The 19,188-nt window shown below is 35.4% G+C and overlaps 1 protein-coding gene across 9 annotated transcripts in view; it reads left to right on the top strand.

Moving 5' to 3' along the window:
• The window catches only part of Ttc3 (tetratricopeptide repeat domain 3), a 117,939-nt gene that overhangs the window by 83,841 nt on the left and 14,910 nt on the right, over window positions 1-19,188 (top strand). For 8 of the 9 annotated variants that reach the window (XM_048803668.1, XM_048803665.1, XM_048803664.1 and 5 more), the window contains 5 exons: window positions 553-618; window positions 5,668-5,817; window positions 15,159-15,298; window positions 16,692-16,760; window positions 18,013-18,109. In XM_048803668.1, coding sequence (XP_048659625.1) covers window positions 553-618; window positions 5,668-5,817; window positions 15,159-15,298; window positions 16,692-16,760; window positions 18,013-18,109 — 522 coding nt within the window. The remainder of the gene's footprint in view (window positions 1-552; window positions 619-5,667; window positions 5,818-15,158; window positions 15,299-16,691; window positions 16,761-18,012; window positions 18,110-19,188) is intronic. The other variant, XM_048803666.1, reaches the window with a different exon arrangement.

The raw sequence follows: 19,188 nt of genomic DNA on the forward strand, positions 1-19,188 counted from the left end.
GTGAGACCGTATCTCAATGGTAATATCCCTGGGTTCAATCAACAGTATAAAGAGGGGGAAAAAAAATCGGGTGGAGAGAAATGAGGAATTAAGTGTTCCTATCTAACAAGCATGAAAATAAATCAGTGTTCCTTTCTAGGGTGTGAATACATTAAATCCTTATCAAATTGCACCTCTTCTGAAGTTTTCTATTTTCTAGGGAACTTTGAAAAAATAATAATGAAGAGGAATGAACTTGGGGCTGGGATTGTGGCTCAGCAGTAGAGCGTTCGCCTAGCATGGGAGGGACCCAGGTTCGATTCTCAGTACCACATAAAAATAAAGGCATTGTGTTGTGTCCATCTACAAATAAAAGATTTAAAAAAAAAATTTAAAAACAAGAGTAGTGAACTGACATTTTCAGTTATACTAATTCTATGAAACATAACCTTAATTGGTAAGGGGACCCAAAACCTTGAAAAATTGTGGGTGTGTTTTAAAATGTTATTACATGGCAAATTTGTTTTACCGTATCAATTGAGGTAAATTAAATTTGTTTATTTTGCAACATAGGTGTCTTGGAACATAACAAACCAAGAAGTTAACACTGAGCCATATGATCCTTTTGAGATACAGCAGGTGAGTCAAAATTGTATTAAACTGTTTAAAGATTTGATTTTCATTAATTTATCTAGATGGGATGATGAATTACAACTACTTTGGAGTTAGCTAATTTTATACAGTTCTGGAATAAACTTTAGGATACAATAAAAAAAATTAAGTTGCTTATATTGTTGAAATATGAGAAGAGCAAGCAAGCAAAGGAAAAGCTAAGTTTTTTCCTGTCATTTATTTCTAAGTATAATGGCTTTATTGTTTTAACTGGTATAATGAGCATGTATTAATTCATAATAAATAAGCTTGAATGATATGTAAATATATTATAAAGACCTTTATCATTTTAAGAATGTTTCAGTTAGAAAAACCCGTTAATGTAATATACTTTGTTAAAATTTCAAAGGAAGTCTGGGGTATAGCCCAGTGGTAGAGCATTTGCCTAGCATGTGTGAGGCACTGGGTTTGATCCTCAGCACCACAAAAAAGTAAATAAAGGTATTGTATCCATCTACAACTATAAATATTTTTTTAAATGTCAAAGAACAAAAGTTACTTGATCAACTTTCGCTGAAAAGGTATTGGATAAAATTCAAGTCCCAGTCCCTTTTTTGACCAAAAGTTTTAATAAAATGGGAATCGAGTATTTCTTAGCAAGCTTTTTCTCTTAAGCTAAAAGCCATCATCTTGCTTAAAGGCAAAACATTCTCATTAGTATTTATTATTACCCTGAGATACTGACAAAATTAGATCTGAGAAAGAAATAAGCTATAAAAGAGGAAGTGTAAGTATCATTAATTATAGAGGCTAAGGTTGTATACCTGGAAATTCAAAATGATAACTGAAAATCTATACCAAATTAAAAGAATTCAGAAAGGTGACTGAATACAAAATAAGCACCTGTGTGTGTACTAACAACGATCTATTAGGATGTATATTAGAAAAAAATATTCCATTTTTAATAACAAAATGATAAACTTATATGTTTAAAAAAATCTTTAAAATGCTACTGAGAGATATACAGAAGATGTAAATGAAATAGTATTCTGTACACTTGGATGGGAAGACCTATTGTAACAGAGATTTGAAATTTAACACAATTCTGATACACATGAACAAAGTGTATTGGTTATCTATTGTAATATAACAAATTACTTCAAAATCTAGTGGCTTAAAACATTATCTTACAGTTTCTCTTTGTCAGGAACTCAGGAGCAGATTAGCTGGGTAGATCTGGAGATCTTCATGAGGTTACAGTAGAGATTTGGACTAGGGAGGGCTTAGTTATCTGCAGGAGTAAATAGGGCTTGAGATTCCAGTTCCAAGATGTCTCTCTCGCATGATTGGCAAGTTGGTGCTGGCAGTTGGTAGGAGCCTTCATTTCCTTACCTTGCAGACCTCAATGTAGTGCAATAGCTTTTATGACCTACTTTAGGAAGTCATACTTAATCGTTTCCCCTGTATTCTGTCAGTCACAAAGACCCAACTCATCGGCCCCTGATACCTGGTAGGAAAGGTTTGTCTCAGGGTGTGAATACCAAGAGGCTAAGATACTGGGACCTAAACTTGGAGTCTGGCGGCTGGCTACTGCACAGTATTTATTTGGAACTAGACAAATTGATTAAAAAGTTCCTGTATGGAAAAATGAATATCAAGAATGACCAAGAAGGGGCTGGGGTTGTGGCTCAGTGGCAGAGTGCTCGTCTAGCACATGAGAGGCCCTGCATTCGATCCTCAGCACCACATAAAAATAAATAAATAAAATAAAGATATTGTGTCCAGTTACAACTAAAAACTAAATATTAAAAAAAAAAAAAGGAATGACCAAGGAAAAGAAATTATAAGAAGGGGAATTGTGCTAGATTTCAAAAAATCTTAATATCACATAAATAGGTCATTAGATGAGAGTCTAATAGGATAGAATAATATAGAAATTTAAGCTATACTAAAGATGGTAAATTAGCAGTGAGCAAAAAGTAGATTATTAAATACATAATGTTAGGTGAAATGGAAACCCATTATCTTAAGTTTCTACCTCCTTCCTTATACCAAAATTAATTCCAGGCATATCAAAGACTTACAAATAAAGAAATGGACCCATAAAAATACCTGGGAAAATGTTTTCATAAGATCAATACAACACACAAAAGTCGATGTTTATATACATATACTTACATAATGTGGATGTATGTCTGCACAGCATATATCTATCTATCTATCTATCTATCTATCTATCTCTTTATATATGAACAAATGTAGGGTTGAGGTTATGGCTCATTGGTAGAGTGCTTGCCTAGAGGCACTGGGTTCGATTCTCAGCACCACATATAAATAATTAAAGAAAATGAAGGTTCACCAGCAACTAAAAAATATTTTAAAAAAAGAACAAACATTATATGCACAGGATGTGAAAACAGATGACAAACCTGGAAAATTATCTGAAACTGGTACAGATAGAGAACTGATTTCGTTAACATGTAAAGTTTCTATAAATAAGTAAAAGATTACCAACCTATCACAAAAATGGTAAAGGAACTAAATAGACAATCCATAGTAAAAAATAGAGAGAGAGATGATTTTTAGACATTAAAAAATAACCACACATGAAATAAGAAAAGTATTCATTTATGTGTTATTAGATGATAATAAAATGAAAATATCTGGGGAAGGCAATGTGTAATTTGTCTGAATGCATATTTGTATGTAGAGACCAGTGAGCAAGGATATTTGTATATTTGTTTTGCTGTATTTGAACCAGCAAGAAATGAATACAATTCAAACATATATTAGTAGTAGACTAAATTATGATAAATCTACATAGTGAAAAAAAATTTTTTTTATCTCAGTATTCCAATGCTTGCTTGCTTGCTTATTTATTTATTTATTTAGCTGCTGGGGATTGACTCCATGGCCATGTGCATGAGAGGCAAGCATTCTTCCAACTGAGCTATATCCCCAGCCCCTATATAGTGAAATATTATGCTGTCATTTAACAATTAGGCAGTTCTATAATTACTGATAGTTAAATGATTTACAAAACCCAATATATAGTTAAATAGGAAGAAGTAATGTTAGAACTTTGTGTGGCTTGCCACTATTTGAATAAAAGGCTTTATAGTTTTAGCCATTTATAAAAGTAATATAGAACCCCTAAGTATTTTTAAATGAATATTATTGAAAATTATGAAAAAGAAGTTAAAATCATCTACATTTATCTCACGTTAATATTTTGATGTGTAGTCTTTCAGGCCTTACTTGAACATTTGCATATAATTAAGCAGCATTTTTTAAAAGATGGATCACCACATATAAATTACATTTGAAATTTGTAATCTTTTATTAATGTATTACAGATTTTTAGTAAACAGACAAGTTGATAATCTTAGATGTATACTGTCATTTTAAACAGATATTTGGTATTCCATTATATGAATGTATGATAATTTATTTGACTGATTTCTTATTATTGAACATTTAGATTATATCAGCTTTTCATGCTTATAAATAGTGCTGTAGTGAATATTTTTGCCTATATAATATATACTGAGCAGAGGGACTGGTGTTGAATTTTTATGTTGCACTTAATGCTAAGCCAAGTAGATTCTGTTATTTGATGAGTCAGTGTTGGGATATTCACACGTGCCTTCTTAAGTTAGTTCTTAGTTTCAGGACCATGACACTAACCTAGCTGATTGCTGGTTTCTCAATCAGACTTGCATTTGAATCCCAGGGCTTCTGCTTTCTTCTCAGACCTTGAGAAGTTGGCACACATCCCTAATCTTTGTTTTTCTGATTAAAGGCAAAAATAATGTATTTCAAAGTTTAAATGTAATAATGTAGAGGTGGCACTTAATTTCTTACCTACTCTGTGATGATATGGGGGCATATAAATTTAATTCATAGTACTAGGTTGCTATTGATTGGGATCCTTTTGACAAATTAAGAATGAAAATAGAGATAACTAAGATCTTAAACTATAAAATCTTGCTTGTGGGTCGCAAGGTTGAACATTTAATCTGTTAATTAAACATCAAGTCTGTTCATAGTGCTAAACTCTCAATCTGTACAGACATAAATGAGGCTTTTCAAAGTGGACTGACAGGTGTTATAGATAACAGTTCTCTGATAAATCACAAAATTATAAATACTTGATTCCCTGCCTTTTTACACTTGGAAGATGCTCAGGTATTGTGAGGAGATAAAGGAAATATCGAAGATGGCCCAGTTTTGTGCCTTTGAGATAGATCTCTGAAACCTGGCTGTCACAGGAGGGCAGTCTCCTGCAGCTGGGAGAAGTTTTGAGCATCCAGCAGATACTCTCATAATAGAGGTGTATAATCGCCAGCAGCCCTAGGTGTATAAGAGGTTTTTAAAAAGCTTTACATAATAGGGGCTGGGGATATAGCTCAATTGGTAGAGTGCTTGCCTCGCGTGTACAAGGCCATGGGTTCAATGCCCAGCACCACATGCACACACAAAAAAATTGGCAAATCTTACTGTATGTTAATTGTACCTCAATAAAAAAAATTGACACAAAAACGTTGTTTTAAAAAAAAGCTTTACATAGTAATGTTTATTATAGTATGATTTCTGGGTTTTTGTTTTTGTTTTGAAGCTGGTTCATGAGACAGATAGCTAGAAACAATTCTTGATAACAATTTATCTTTTTGAAATAACCAGCAACTCTGCATTTGAAACATGTAAAAGTAGGACCAAAGTTATGTTATGTTCTATTCATATATATGATCATCTTTTAAAACCTACTAAATAGTTTGTGATGTTAATCATACAGTAAAATTCAAATGAAACTTGTTCTAATACTGAACCTTTCTAAAACAAGCAAATATTCACAACCAATTATAGTACAGATTGAAAAGTTTCATTATGAATTCCAGTAACATGACTAATTATATTTTAAGAGCTGGCTCTAAGCAAAGTTTAGAGGTTTTAAATTCCTGAATTGTGACATTTTCCTTGTAAATTCTCCTCTTCCTTTTATTCTCTTTTGTTTATTTTAAAAGACAATTCAGAACAAGTTCATAAGTAGGCATTTTAAATGATTTTTAATTTTAGGGGGATATTTCACAGATTGAAAAGGAATACCAAGTATTACAAGAGCAGCTTAAGGAAGCATGTGAAAATTATGAGCAGATAAAACTCAACAGCTCAGAAGAGACCAGAGACCTGGAAGAAAAGTTGAAAAGGAACTTAGAAGAAAACAAGGTAATCCTGTCTGAAGCCCTCCTTAATTGCATATGGCATAATTGGGAACATATAACTGTGCTTATGAGCCTCCATTAGCTGAACCACACCGTTGGCTAAACAGAGAAGACTCTTTCTTAGAACAGTCTGTTTCAAATTTCTGTACTGCATATTCAAGTGACAGTGTACCTTGCAGTGCTATAAAACCTTTGCAATCTGGTTTTGAGAAAAGGGCTGTAAACATTAGCTTTCGTTTATCCATAATTCAGTTTACCTGGTTAAGTAAAAATCTCTCTCAAGGTGACTAAGTTCCAAGTTATATTTCTGCCTGTGCCTCTGTATCAGAGCTTCCAAGTGTGAGCTGTCAGTCTGGCTCCAGGGCATAGCTCCAGACTGTTTTTATTCAAATAGTTCTAGTCTGCACATGGCTTAACTTGTCTGGGCCCTTGTGAAAAATTCGGGTAATAATTGCTCCATTTCATGGGTTTAGATTAACACTTGTAGAGTACTTAAAACTGGCTGGTACAAGTAAGGACTCAGTAAGTATTAGCTGCCACTATTATCACTATTGCTGTTATTACCATCATCTTCATCTATTTCTAAGGACATGTGACAAAACTCATGGGGAGCCTTGGAGATGTTAGAACTTCTCATCTAAAGTATCTTATTTGACTATACTGGTATTTATTGTGGTAGTTGAGATTGACCATCAGTAAGATCTGGCTAGTGGAACAGTACTAATTAGGGGAAAGGCCAGATTGCAGTTTGTGGGACAGTGGAATTATAGATGTGAGGAACATTGGTAAATTACTTTTTTTCCTTTTGGTTTGTTACTTTTTAAAAACAACTGTCTTCTGTTCAGAAACAGAAGGAGATTAATTATTTAAGAAGGGAAGAATTTGTTTCAGAAGTCTGGATTACTAGCTAAAATAACACATTAAATAGTGAAAATTAGCTTAGTAGGACATTTAATCAAGAAACTCATTTGTTGAGATTCAAGAATACACAGAAGAAAGGGTTAGTTTGTAAAAGTAACTGCCATAACATTTCCCAAGAACTGTTTGCACTCAGGACAGGACTAAGGAGATTCCAAGGATGGGAAGAGTTAGATGCAGACACTTTCTGCTTAATTGTCTGGTTGGGGAAGGGGGAAAAAAAAAAAAGGGCCTGTCTAGCGTGTGACACCCAGAACACAAGTCTGAGTAAACCAGTTGGAAGGTGTAACAGAATTAAATATTTTTTATATTGCCTCAGGCAAATTCAGTGTTTTTATAAATCCAGTGTGAATGTCTGTGGCCACCTGTGTGAGTAATAAGGCAGATTTGGGGAAATGAACACTTATGTAAGGGTGGGTGTTTAATGAATGAAATTGTTTTTTCTGGCAGAGGCTTTTCCAGTTTTATAAACTGGTAGTCTGACTAGGTGCTTGCTATGACAGTAGAATCCATTTTGATATCATTAAACAAGCATGAAATATATCTTATTCTAGTTAGATTCTTGAGGATGTACATGATGTTGGGATTCACTGTGATATTTTTATATACGTACATAGGAAAATTATGTCAGATTCATTCCACTGTCTTTTTTCTATCCCCACCCCCCACCTCCCTATTGTCTTAAACTACTGAACTAAAATTCTCCACCCTCCCACCCAGGGCTCTGTTGTTTGTATGGTTGATCAGGAAGCTCATGGGACAGAAAGCTTCCAGGGAAGAAGGCTGTGATGGAGTGGCAGCTCTGACTGCTGGACTCTGGCTCTTGTGCTTTTTAACTTGGTACAGCCTTGGATATGCTGTCATGTGGCTGTACTCAAGTTAGTCTTTTTTTTAAAAGGGCAATTATTTAGTACCTCAGATTATAGGCTTGTAAGGTTATTATGATTACCAAATGTACCTATTTCCTGTCAGGATAAATTGCTAACCTGATCTTTTTTGGTTGGTATCTACACAAAAGCAGATAGAATTTAGCCATGGTATTTCTTTATTAAACATAAGACAGCTATGTCATTAAAGGGTGGTTAGTACAAACATGAGCCTGTGTAGTATTTTTATTGGCTGAGGTGTGTGTGTGTGTACACGTGCATACATGTAGGTGCAATACTTTGTGGCTTTTGTTATCTGACCTCCCTTAAATACTTGTTGCCAAGTAGGTCCTCATGCCCCAGCATAACTTTGTTTTTGCACATAATCTCCCAGCCAAAGAGTTTAGATCCACAGTGAGATCAGTGGCTCAGAGTGGAAAAACAAGATAGGCAAGAAACAAAGTTGGCCAGGCTGCCAACAGTAAGGCAGGCAAATCAACATCAGTCTAGAGAGTAGAATTGAACCATGTAGACTACAAGATTTTGTAAATACAGTAGATTTGGGGGAGTTACTGTCACAGTAATGCCTTGACAAATTCAGGATCAGAAGGTTTTAGCAAGGAAAATGTGGGCAGGACTTGTCTCCAAAATTTGGAGAGCATTACTGAACTGTTGTTGAACCAATGCCACTTAGGAACAGTAGGCTGTGTGTTTCACAGCTGTCTAAATCACCTTCCCTCTAGTTAGGACTCAGTCTTAAAAAGGAACTTAACCACTGTAGCCAGCTGGCCGAGTTGGCAACTAAAAAACCACACAAACACAGAAATACCTTTTTGGGGGGTCAGGGATAGCTCTGAGACCTCAGTTGTCAGCTCCCACACTGGAAGGCAAGGGGGCAAGAAAGCACATCCGAACCCCTCTATTTATCGGGTAAGGACATTCAATAGAAAGTTTCACCTAAATAAGGCAAGGAATTGGGTTTTAAAGAGTGGAGTCTTGCTTGATGGTGTCTTGTGGTCAACAGATTGACATCTTGGCAAGTCACACCCATCTCAGGTGCTGTGTGGGATCACAGGCAGGGTGAGAAAAAAAGCACACATGTGTCACACAGCCCAAAAAGGACGTAACGCCAGACCAGTTCTCTCATACGCTCAAATGCACATAGGTCACACAGCCCATGGATGGCTTGCGACAGACCAACCAGCAAATCTGCTTCCCAAGAAGTTGAAACTGCATATATAAGGCTAAAGATGGAGAAATGGCTTCTAAGTCACTATCACTTCTGACTCCAGGGCCATTATTTCCCATGAAGTCTTTATGTGATAACTTTAGGATTCAGCGTCCTTCCTGAGGAAGAAGGCCTGGTGTCTTAGACATGTTCTGAGCCTAAGGAGGAAGTTCAAGCTGTAGGGAACCTGACAGGAAGTAAAACATCAAATGTTCCCCTAGAGCAAATATGAAGTCAGGATTTCATTAAGCAACCATTGATAATAGTGGGATTTCAAGCTGGGAAATATTTAACATGTTGCTTTTAGCTATTTCTTTTAATAGTGCTCTGATTCATATTCTCTTTCTTAAGAGATTTTTTTATTTATATGTGCCCTGTATTTACGAGCACGTGTCATACCCAGATCCTTCACTGCCATTGAATGGATGATGCTTCAAAAAGGACAAAAAACTTTTAGAACATTTGTAAGTTCAGATGTTTCAAAAAGTAGCACCTGCAGAAGAAACTGGCAAAAAGGGCTGTGTGTCATTTGGCATTGAATCTGACCCTCCAGAGGAAAAGGAACTCACATCACCTCAGAAGACATTTTCATTTCTCTTTATCACACAGCCAACCCAAACGCCTTTAATAAAAAGCCAGAGAAGGATCCAAGATGGCAGGCTAGAATGAGGCTCATTCTGTGTTGCTCAGTGACTTGGAATACTTTTTCTCTGCGAGTGATTAGAGGACCCCGACAGCTACTCCCACGCAGTAATCCTGGCCATGGTTTCCATGCAAGACACCTGGCTGCTGCCCGTGCACAGAAACTCTGGCCGCCACTGCCTTGTGGACCATAGTGTACCAGTGTGGGGCTTCCCCAGTCACCTCCATCTTGGGACATTGCAACCACTGCCATACTCCCTGTACCTAGGGACACCGCACAGCCCTCAGGCACAACACTGTATGTCACACAGCTGTATCTCTGAACAGGCCACCCACCACCACTGCCCGACCCCACCTGACCAGACACCCCATAGCGAAAGCAACCACTTCCATCTTGGGACATCTTCATTGCCATCTTTAGTTGGGGTAACCCCCAGCTTGGAACACCGACTGGGGCTTAGAAGCAATATCAAAGATAGGTATTGGAATGCTGCAGGGACACTATAAGCTTATAGGGTAAATATAATGCCTCGGACCGCAGTGCAAGAAGGGAAGAACATGAAAAAACAAGGGAAGAAAGTGCCCCAAACAAACCAAGATACTACATTATTAGAATCCATGGCCAGCACAACAGAAGAAATGACAGAGAGGAGTTCAGGATGTACAGAATTTAAATGTTCTGTGAATTAAAGGATGATATAAGAGAACAAATACAGGCAGCAAAACATCATTTCAATGTAGAGCTACATAAGCAAATACAGAAAGCAAAAGATTACTTTAATAAGGAGATACTGGTTCTGAAAAAACCCCAAACAGAAATCCTTGAAATGAAAGAAACAATAAACCAAATTAAAAACTCAGTAGAAAGCACCACCAACAGATGAGAACTCTTGGAAGACGGAACCTCAAGATGATGAATACACAATATATAATCTTGAAAAGAATGTTGACCACAAGTGAAGATTATAAGAAACCATGAGCAGAATATTCAAGAATTATGGGATAACATCAAAAGACCAAATTTAAGGGCTGGGGCTGGGGCTGGGGCTCAGTGGCAGAGCACTTGCCTAACATGTGTGAGGCACTGGGTTCGATCCTCAGCACCAGATAAAAAACAAATCAGTAAAATAGAGGTATTGTGTCCATCTACATCTAAAAAAAAATTCTAAAAGAAAAAAATTTAAGAATTATTGGGATAGAAGAAGACATAGAGTTACAAACCAAAGGTATGAACAATCTATTCAGTGAAATGATATCAGAAAATTTTTCAAACATGAAGAATGGATTGGACAATCAAATAAAAGAGGCTTACAGGACACCAAATGCACAAAATCTCAATAGATTCACACCAAACTACATTATAATGAAAAGGCCTAGCATATAGAATAAGGAGAGAATTTTAAAAGCCACAAGATAAAGGGACCAGATTACATATAGGGGAAACCAATTATCTGCCGATTTTTTCAACTCAGACCCTGAAAGCCAGAACATCCTGGAACAACATATACCAAGCTCTGAAAGAAAATGGATGCCAACCAAGAATCGTATATCCAGCAAAATTAAGCTATAGATTTGATGACGAAATAAAAACCTCCATGATAAACAAAAGTTAAAAGAATTTATAACCTGAAAGCCTGCACTACAGAACATCCTTGGCAGAATAGTCCATGAGGAGGAAATGAAAAACAACAGTGACGGGCTGGGGTTATAGCTCAGCAGTAGAGCGGCTCACCTCACAAGTGCAAAGTCCTGGGTTCGATCCTCAGCACCACATAAAAAATAAATAAAGTATTGTGTCCAACTACAACTAAAAAATAAATATTAAAAAAAACAATGAAAATCAGCAAAGGGAGGTATTACACTAAAGGGAAAACCAATCAAAGGAGGAACCAAGTCAAGTTAAATACCAAAAATAAAAATGGGAAAACAAATCATGTCTTCCTGAATGTTAATGGCCTAAACTCACCAATCAAAAGACAAAGACTGGCATATTGGATTTAAAAAAAAAAAAAAAGACCCAACAATATGCTCCCTTCAAGAGACTCATCTCATAGGAAAAGACACCCACAGACTGAAGGCAAAAGGTTGGGAAAAAAACATACCACTCACATGGACTTCAGAAACAAAAAGGGATTTCCAGGCTCTATTTTATTTATTTGTTTTTTATCATATCAAATAAAGCAGACTTTAAGCCAAATTTAATCAAAAGTGATATAGAAGGACATTTCATACTACTTAAGAGAGGCATACATCATCAACAAGATATGGCAATAATAAATATATATACCCCAAACAATGTAGCATATACATTCATCAAACTCTTCTCAAGTTCAACAGTCAAATAGACCACAACACAATAATACTGGGTGACTTTAACACACTTCTTTCACCACTGGATAAATCTTTCAAACAAAAGCTAAACAAAGAAACTAAAGAACTCAAAAGTATAATTGATAACCTAGACATAGATAGAATATTTCATCCATCAATGAGTGAATACAGTTTCTTCTCAGCAGCACATGGATCCTTTTCTAAAATAGATCATATATTATGCCACAAAGCAACTCTTAGCAAATATAAAAACGTAGTGATACTACCCTACATTCTATCAGATCATAATGGAATGAAATTAGAAATCATTGATAAAATAAAAAAATAGAAGATACTCCAACACCTGAAGACTAAATAATATGCTATTGAATGAACAGTTGGTTGCAAAAGACATCAAAGAGGATTAAAAAACTTCTTAGAGATAAATGAGAACACTGATACAACATATCGAAATCTCTGGGACACTATGAAGACAGTGCTAAGAGGAAAGTTCATTGCATGGAGTTCATTTCTTAAAAGAAGAAAAAGTCAGTAAATAAATGACCTAACACTACATCTCAAAGACCTAGAAAAAGAAGAACAAATCAACACCAAAAGCAGAAGAAGACAAGAAATAATTAAAATCAGAGCTGAAATCAATGAAACTGAAGCAAAAGAAACAATTTAAAAAATTGACAAAACAGAAATTTGGTTCTTTGTAAAAATAAATAAAATTGATAAACCCTTAGCCATGCTAATGAAGAGAAGGAGAGAAAACTCAAATTACTAAACTCTGTGATCAAAAAGGAAATATGATGGACACTACAGAAATGCAGAAGATAATTAGAAATTTTTTTTGAAAATTTGTACTCCAGTAAAATAGAAAATATCAACGGCATCGACAGATTGGAGTCATTTGATTTGTCCAAACTGAATCAGGATGATATACACAAGTTAAACAGATCAGTTTCAACCAATGAAATAGAAGACACTGTCAGAAGTCTACCAACGAAGAAAAGCTCAGGACCAGATGGATACATAGCTGAGTTCTACAAGACCTTCAAAGAAGAACTAATACCAGTACTCCTCAGATTATTTTATGAAATAGAAAAAGAGGGAACACTTCCAAACTCATTCTCTGAGGCCAATATCACCCTGATTCCAAAATCAGACAAAGACACATCAAAGAAAGAAAACTTCAGACCAATATCTCTAATGAACATAGATGTAAAAATTCTCAATAAAATTCTGGCAAATTGAATACAAAAACATCAAAAAGATAGTGCACCACAATCAAGTGGGGTTCATCCCAGGGATGTAAGGTTAGTTCAACATAGGAAATAAATACATGCCTTCAATAGACACTTAAAGATAAGAATCATATGATCATCTCAATAGATGCAGAAAAAACATTCGACAAAATACAGCACCCCTTTGTGTTCAAAACACTAGAAGAACTAGGGGTAACAGGATCATATCTCCAGGCCAACATCATTCTAAATGGAGAAAAGTTGAAAGCATTGCTTCCGAAATCCGGAACAAGACAGGGATGCCCTCCTTGATCACCTCTATTTAACATCGTTCTTGGAACTCTAGCCAGAGGAATTAAACGAAAGAAATTAAAGGGACACGGATAGGAAAAGAACTCAAACTATCACTATTTGCCAATGATATGAATCTATACCTTGAAGATCCAAAAAATTCCATCAGAAAACTTCTAGAACTAATGAATGGATTCAGCCAAGAATCAGGATATAAAATCAACACCCATAAATCAAAGGCATTTCTGTACATCAGTGACAAATCCTCTGAAAGAGAACCTAGGAAAACAACCCCATTTATAGTAGCCTCAAAAAAAAAAAAATTAAATACTTGGGAATCAGCTTAACAAAAGAGGTGAAAGACCTCTACAATGAGAATTATAGAATGCTAAAGAAAGAAATTAAAGAAGACCTTAGAAGATAGAAAGATCTCCCTTGTTCTTGGATAGGTAGAATTAATATTGTCAAAATGACCGTACTACCAAAAGCACTATACAGATTTAATGCAATTCCAATCAAATCTTAATGACATTCCTCATAGAAATAGAAAAAGCAATCATGAAATTCATCTGGAAAAATAAGAGACCCAGAATGGCCAAAGCAATCCTTAGCAAGAAGTGTGAAATGGGTGGCATCATTATCCTAGACCTTAAACTATACTACAGAGCAACAGTAACAAAAACAGCATGATATTGGCTCCAAAATAGACTTGTAGACCAATGATACAGAATAGAGGACACTGAGACAAACCCTCATATAAATACAGGTGTCTCATACTAGACAAAGACACCAAAACCATATTTTGGAGGAAAGATAGCCTCTTCGGGCTGGGGTTGTGTTTCAGCAGTAGAGCACTCGCCACACTCGTGTGAGACCCTGGGTTCAATCCTCAGCACCACATAAAAAAATAAATAAGTGAAATAAAGGTATTGCGTCCAACTACAACTAAAAGATAAAATATTTTAAAAAAAAGATAGCCTCTTCAACAAATGGTGCTGGGAAAATTGGAAATCCATATGCAGCAAAATGAAACAAAGGCCCTATCTCTCACCATGCACAAAACTCAACTCAAAGTGGATCAAGGACCTAGGAATCAAACCAGAGACCCTTTGCCTAGTAGAAGTAAAAGTAGGCCTAAATCTTCATCATGTCTGATTAGGCCCTGACTTCTTAACAAGACTCCTACAGTGCAAGAAATAATATCAGGAATCAATAAATGGGATGAATTCAAACTGAAAAGCTTCTTCTCAGCAAAAGAATCAATCAGTGAGGTGAAGAGAGCCTACAGAATGTGAGCAAATTTTCACCACACGCACATCAGGTAGAGCACTAATCTTTAGGATATATAAAGTACTCATGTATGAAGACATAAATGGTGTGACTCTACTTTTTGTACAACCAGAGACATGAAAAATTGTGCTCTCTATGTGTATTATGAATTGAAATGCTTCATGTATAACTAATTAGAATAAATAAATAAATATTTTTAAAAGCTTCCAGAGGCATCTCACTCATATTTTTAAAAGCAAACAAAAAACCTCGGACTTGTCAAATAAACATACAAATTATGTCTAGATTGGGGAATCATGTAGACTGAAGAGTGGAGTGTGAATACCTGTGGGCACGTTGAAGTGGTTCTTCAGTGTAACCTTCCTGGGGTCAGGTGCACTTAGTGGTTAGGATGCAGCTGTGTTGTCTCTATCCCATGGCTGGCCACAGGGGCATAGCCTGCATAGGTGCAAGTTTATGTGTACTGTTCCCTTGAACTCAGGTGTCTTAGTGTAAGCTAAGTAAAAGTAAATCTTGTCATTAATTAAAGTACTTTCTAAAATGTTTTTAGATATCAAAGACAGAATTAGATTGGTTCCTCCAAGATTTGGAAAGAGAAATTAAAAAATGGCAACAAGAGAAAAAAGAAATCCAAGAAAGATTAAAAGCACTGAAGAAGAAAATTAAAAAGGTTTTAAATACAAGTGAAATGTAAGTAACAATAGAAATCAATAATCCTTGCTTTTTTTTAATATTGTGGGATTTTTATTATTTTCACTTTTTTATATTAAATTTCAAACTGTATCAAGGCAAAATTGATAGATACTGTTTTCACAGTGTTTTTATCTCATTTTAAAAAGCATCCATTGAGATCTCATCTAAAACTATTTCAAACTTATAATGTTTTCAAATTAATTTTGTAAAAGTGAGAATGGATTGGGCCTGAGAATCAACAAAGGAATTGATGTCCTGTTCATGTGAACACAAAGGAATTGATGTCCTGTTCATATGAACACCATTCTCACTATGAACATTACCTTTGACCTTCTTTTTCCTCATTGGTAAAATTAGGGGGCTGACTAGATCTAAGGTTCTTTCCAGCACTAAAATTCTGTGATGATTACTTCACTCATACTTTTATTATGGATCTGTAAATTATTAAAATTTGGTCTTATTAATATGAAGAATTTGCTAGAGTATAGATCCTGAGCATAACTGTCAGGAGGGCCAAGTGTGTTTTTTTATATCCCCTGTGATCCATTCCTAACCTCCTGCTCTAAACAGTGAGTGTTGTCATGTGATTCCTCAGCTTATCCACTGTGGTGTAACAAACATTCGAAGTCAGTAGCTAAAGTTAATAGCCATTTTATTTGCTCATGTTCCTGCAATCTGGATTGAGTTCAGCTAGACCATTATTCTTCTGGGATGGCAGTTAAACTGACTATTATTGGAAACTTGAGGGGTTTTATCAAGTACAAGTAACTAAATAGGAATATTAGGAGAGCATGAAAGAGGCAGAATCTGCCTGGTTTAGGCATCGCTTAAGTCAGAGACTTTCACATTGTGTCTGAAGGTTATCAGAGAGTGTGTGTGCATATTCTAATTTCACTCCAAGTCTTGTTAAGGAGGAGGAGGCTGGTTGCATTTTGACTGAGAGTCTATGTGTTCTAATCTAAATGAAAACCCCTGATGATGATGTCTCATTACCTGTGCTTCCTCAGGTTAAAACCACCTGAGGCATGCATCCTGGACCAAGGTAGTGATTTACCAGTAATCAGGTGGCTTAGAGTGAAGAAGCTCCAAGTATAAAGGAAAATTTCCTACAAGGAAAATGACCCCCAAATTCTTGCTTAATTGGAAAGATAAATTTAAAAATGGCAACAAGAGAAAAAAAGAAATCCAAGAAAGATTAAAAGCACTGAAGAAGAAAATTAAATGAGATACTAGAAGAAGATTAGATTAGAATTAGAAGATACTAGAAATGAAGCAAAATATAGAAACAAAAAAAATTTAAGAATGCTGTGTCTAGATATGCTTTCCTGTGTAAAGTTGTATTGAAAAAAATCTGAAAATTAATTAAAATTTGGTGACTATGCTTTTATAGGTCTACCCTGAAAAATGATGGGATGGATAACAAACCTGAATTACATCTGGATCAGTCCCTTGAAATCAGGCAAAGGAAATTTAAATTTATTTTTAGTACCTTCTTACACTTTTACTCTCAGAAGCACAAGCATTCTAAGACTTCTAAATCTGTTGCTCCTCCCCTGCCCCCGTTTCTTTTAAATAATTATGTATCTTTTATTTTTAAACTAATGTTTAAGTGTATTTTTTAAGTATTTTGATTTTATTAGGTTTCTGCTTTTATTTTATGTCAGTATAAAAATATTGTTGACAATCGTTCCTTTTATTTTCTTGAATTGATTGAAACTAAAAATGTGTTTTAAAAACTTTTATTTTTGGACTAGGGGTGTAGCTCAGTGGTAGAAGCACTTACATAGCAAGTATGAAGGCCTGGGTTCTGTCCCTGCATCACAGAAAAACTTCTTGTATGTTACTCAGCTATAGTATGATAGTTTCTTACATTGTTAGTCTGTAATTATATGTTTATTAAAAATTGTTGCTGGGATGGTAGCACACACCTGTAATCCCAGTGGCTCGGGAGACTGAGGCAGGAGGATCATGAGTTCAAAGCTAGCCTCAGCAATGGGGAGGTGCTAAGCAAATCAGTGAGACCCTGTCACTAAATAAAATATAAAATAGGGATTGGAATGTAGCTCAGTGGTAAAGTGCTTCTGGGTTCAATCCCTAATACAAAAAAATAATTAAAAAAATTTTTTTTTAATTATAAAGCTGCAAAAAATTTCCTTGTAATCTTTATTAATTGTCCTTATATGTTTTCACATACTTGTGATCAATGTATTAGTGATAAGCAGTCACATTTTGCTTTTCTCATTTAATATTGTTTCACATGCACATTTCTATTCCCATCATGGTCCATAGTCATCTTTTTTAGCCACCACTTTCACTGACACTTTTTAGCTGTTACAAAAGTATGGCCATGATCAGTTTTGTACAGATCACTTTACTCTTTGGGATCATTTCCTTGTGTGAGAATAGAATTTCTGGCTGGTGAAGGAAGTTTTATAAAGTTTATCAAAGTAACCAGATTATACTCTACCTACTCTCATAAAACTAGTGACCTGTACAGAACCTTCGCTTCTTTCTCAGCATTCCTACCAAATACTCATTTCTTCTTTTGATCATTCATGAAGTTCAGAGAATGCATATGAATCTGTGTGTTGTGTGGTAAAATATGAGGCAGGAAGTTACTCTAGAAAATGTAGAAAGTTGTCCTAAAACCTTTGTATCCTTACTCCCTAGATTTGTTTTAAAGTTTTTTTTTTTTCTTTTAACATTTGCAGTAATACATTTACAAATGAGAAGATGAAAATAGAAGAATGTATAAAGAAAGGGAAAGAGCATTATGAAGAGAGTCATCAAAGAGCCGTGGCTGCAGAGGTGAGGTTATGACTGGTGGATGGAAGGGTTTCATTTGTTTACTGTTGGGTCTCTTTAATTACATGTGAGGCATAACTGTATTACCGGCAAGTATGGAGGTTAGGGTTATCCTATTACTCATAATCCTTTTTCCCTAAAATATCCACTCTTTTTCCTTGGCTATTCCTTTCTAATTTTTATGCATGCTTTGTTACATAATGTACATCAGATTTTGTAACCTGTTTTCCTTGACAGTATAATTCAGTCATTTCCCATACTCCACATTTTGCATAGCTTCATATTTAATCAAGTGATATAAAAATGTAGGCAACCATAAAACATTTGCCAGTTCTTAAAAAGTAAATGAAAATAACCTCCTTATTAAGAACATATTCCTCCCTCCCCCTAAAAGAATATATACCAATGTTATTGTACTATTTGAGAAACTACTGAGACAAAAATTAAAAGACAACGTCTGGCTTTATTTTTATTTTATGTATGTTTTTCTAGCCTGTCTTAAGAACATCAAGCTATCTGAGAAACAAATGATATGTATTGGTATATGTATCTATGATTATTCTGGGAAAATAAAAAAAACAATTAACTTATGTAGTCTGCAAATATTAGACCTTTCAATTAAATATGGACCCTTGTTACTGCTTCTGGGGAAAGAGTGAAAGTACAAATACTTTGTGGGCCCTACCCCAGTGTCTATATTCCTAAATTTGTTTGATTCACATTTATCACTGCTTGGCAAACCAATTTGCCTGGAGGATCCTGTCAAGGTTACTGAGAACTGAATTAAAATGAGACTATTTTACATCTCCTGCAGTGATTTAAGCAAAAATGGCAAGTTGACTATGGGGAAGTCCAAAAGTTTGAAAGCATTCCCCAAAGGCTGATTGTGTTAATGCTGAAACAACTTCTTAGAGGCTTTTTGGTTGGGAATGTACAGCCTCAGGTTTTATTCTGTGGGTCCCTGGGCCCTTCCTCACCATGGGCCAGGACTGTAGATAACCCCATTCCATAGTTGCATGCAATTAACCTGGCTCTGTTTTGTCTATGGTTTAAGCAGAAAGCCATATACAGTTTCATATCCG

Source organism: Marmota marmota, unplaced genomic scaffold, assembly GCF_001458135.2.
Source record: "Marmota marmota marmota unplaced genomic scaffold, marMar, whole genome shotgun sequence".
NCBI lineage: Eukaryota > Metazoa > Chordata > Mammalia > Rodentia > Sciuridae > Marmota > Marmota marmota.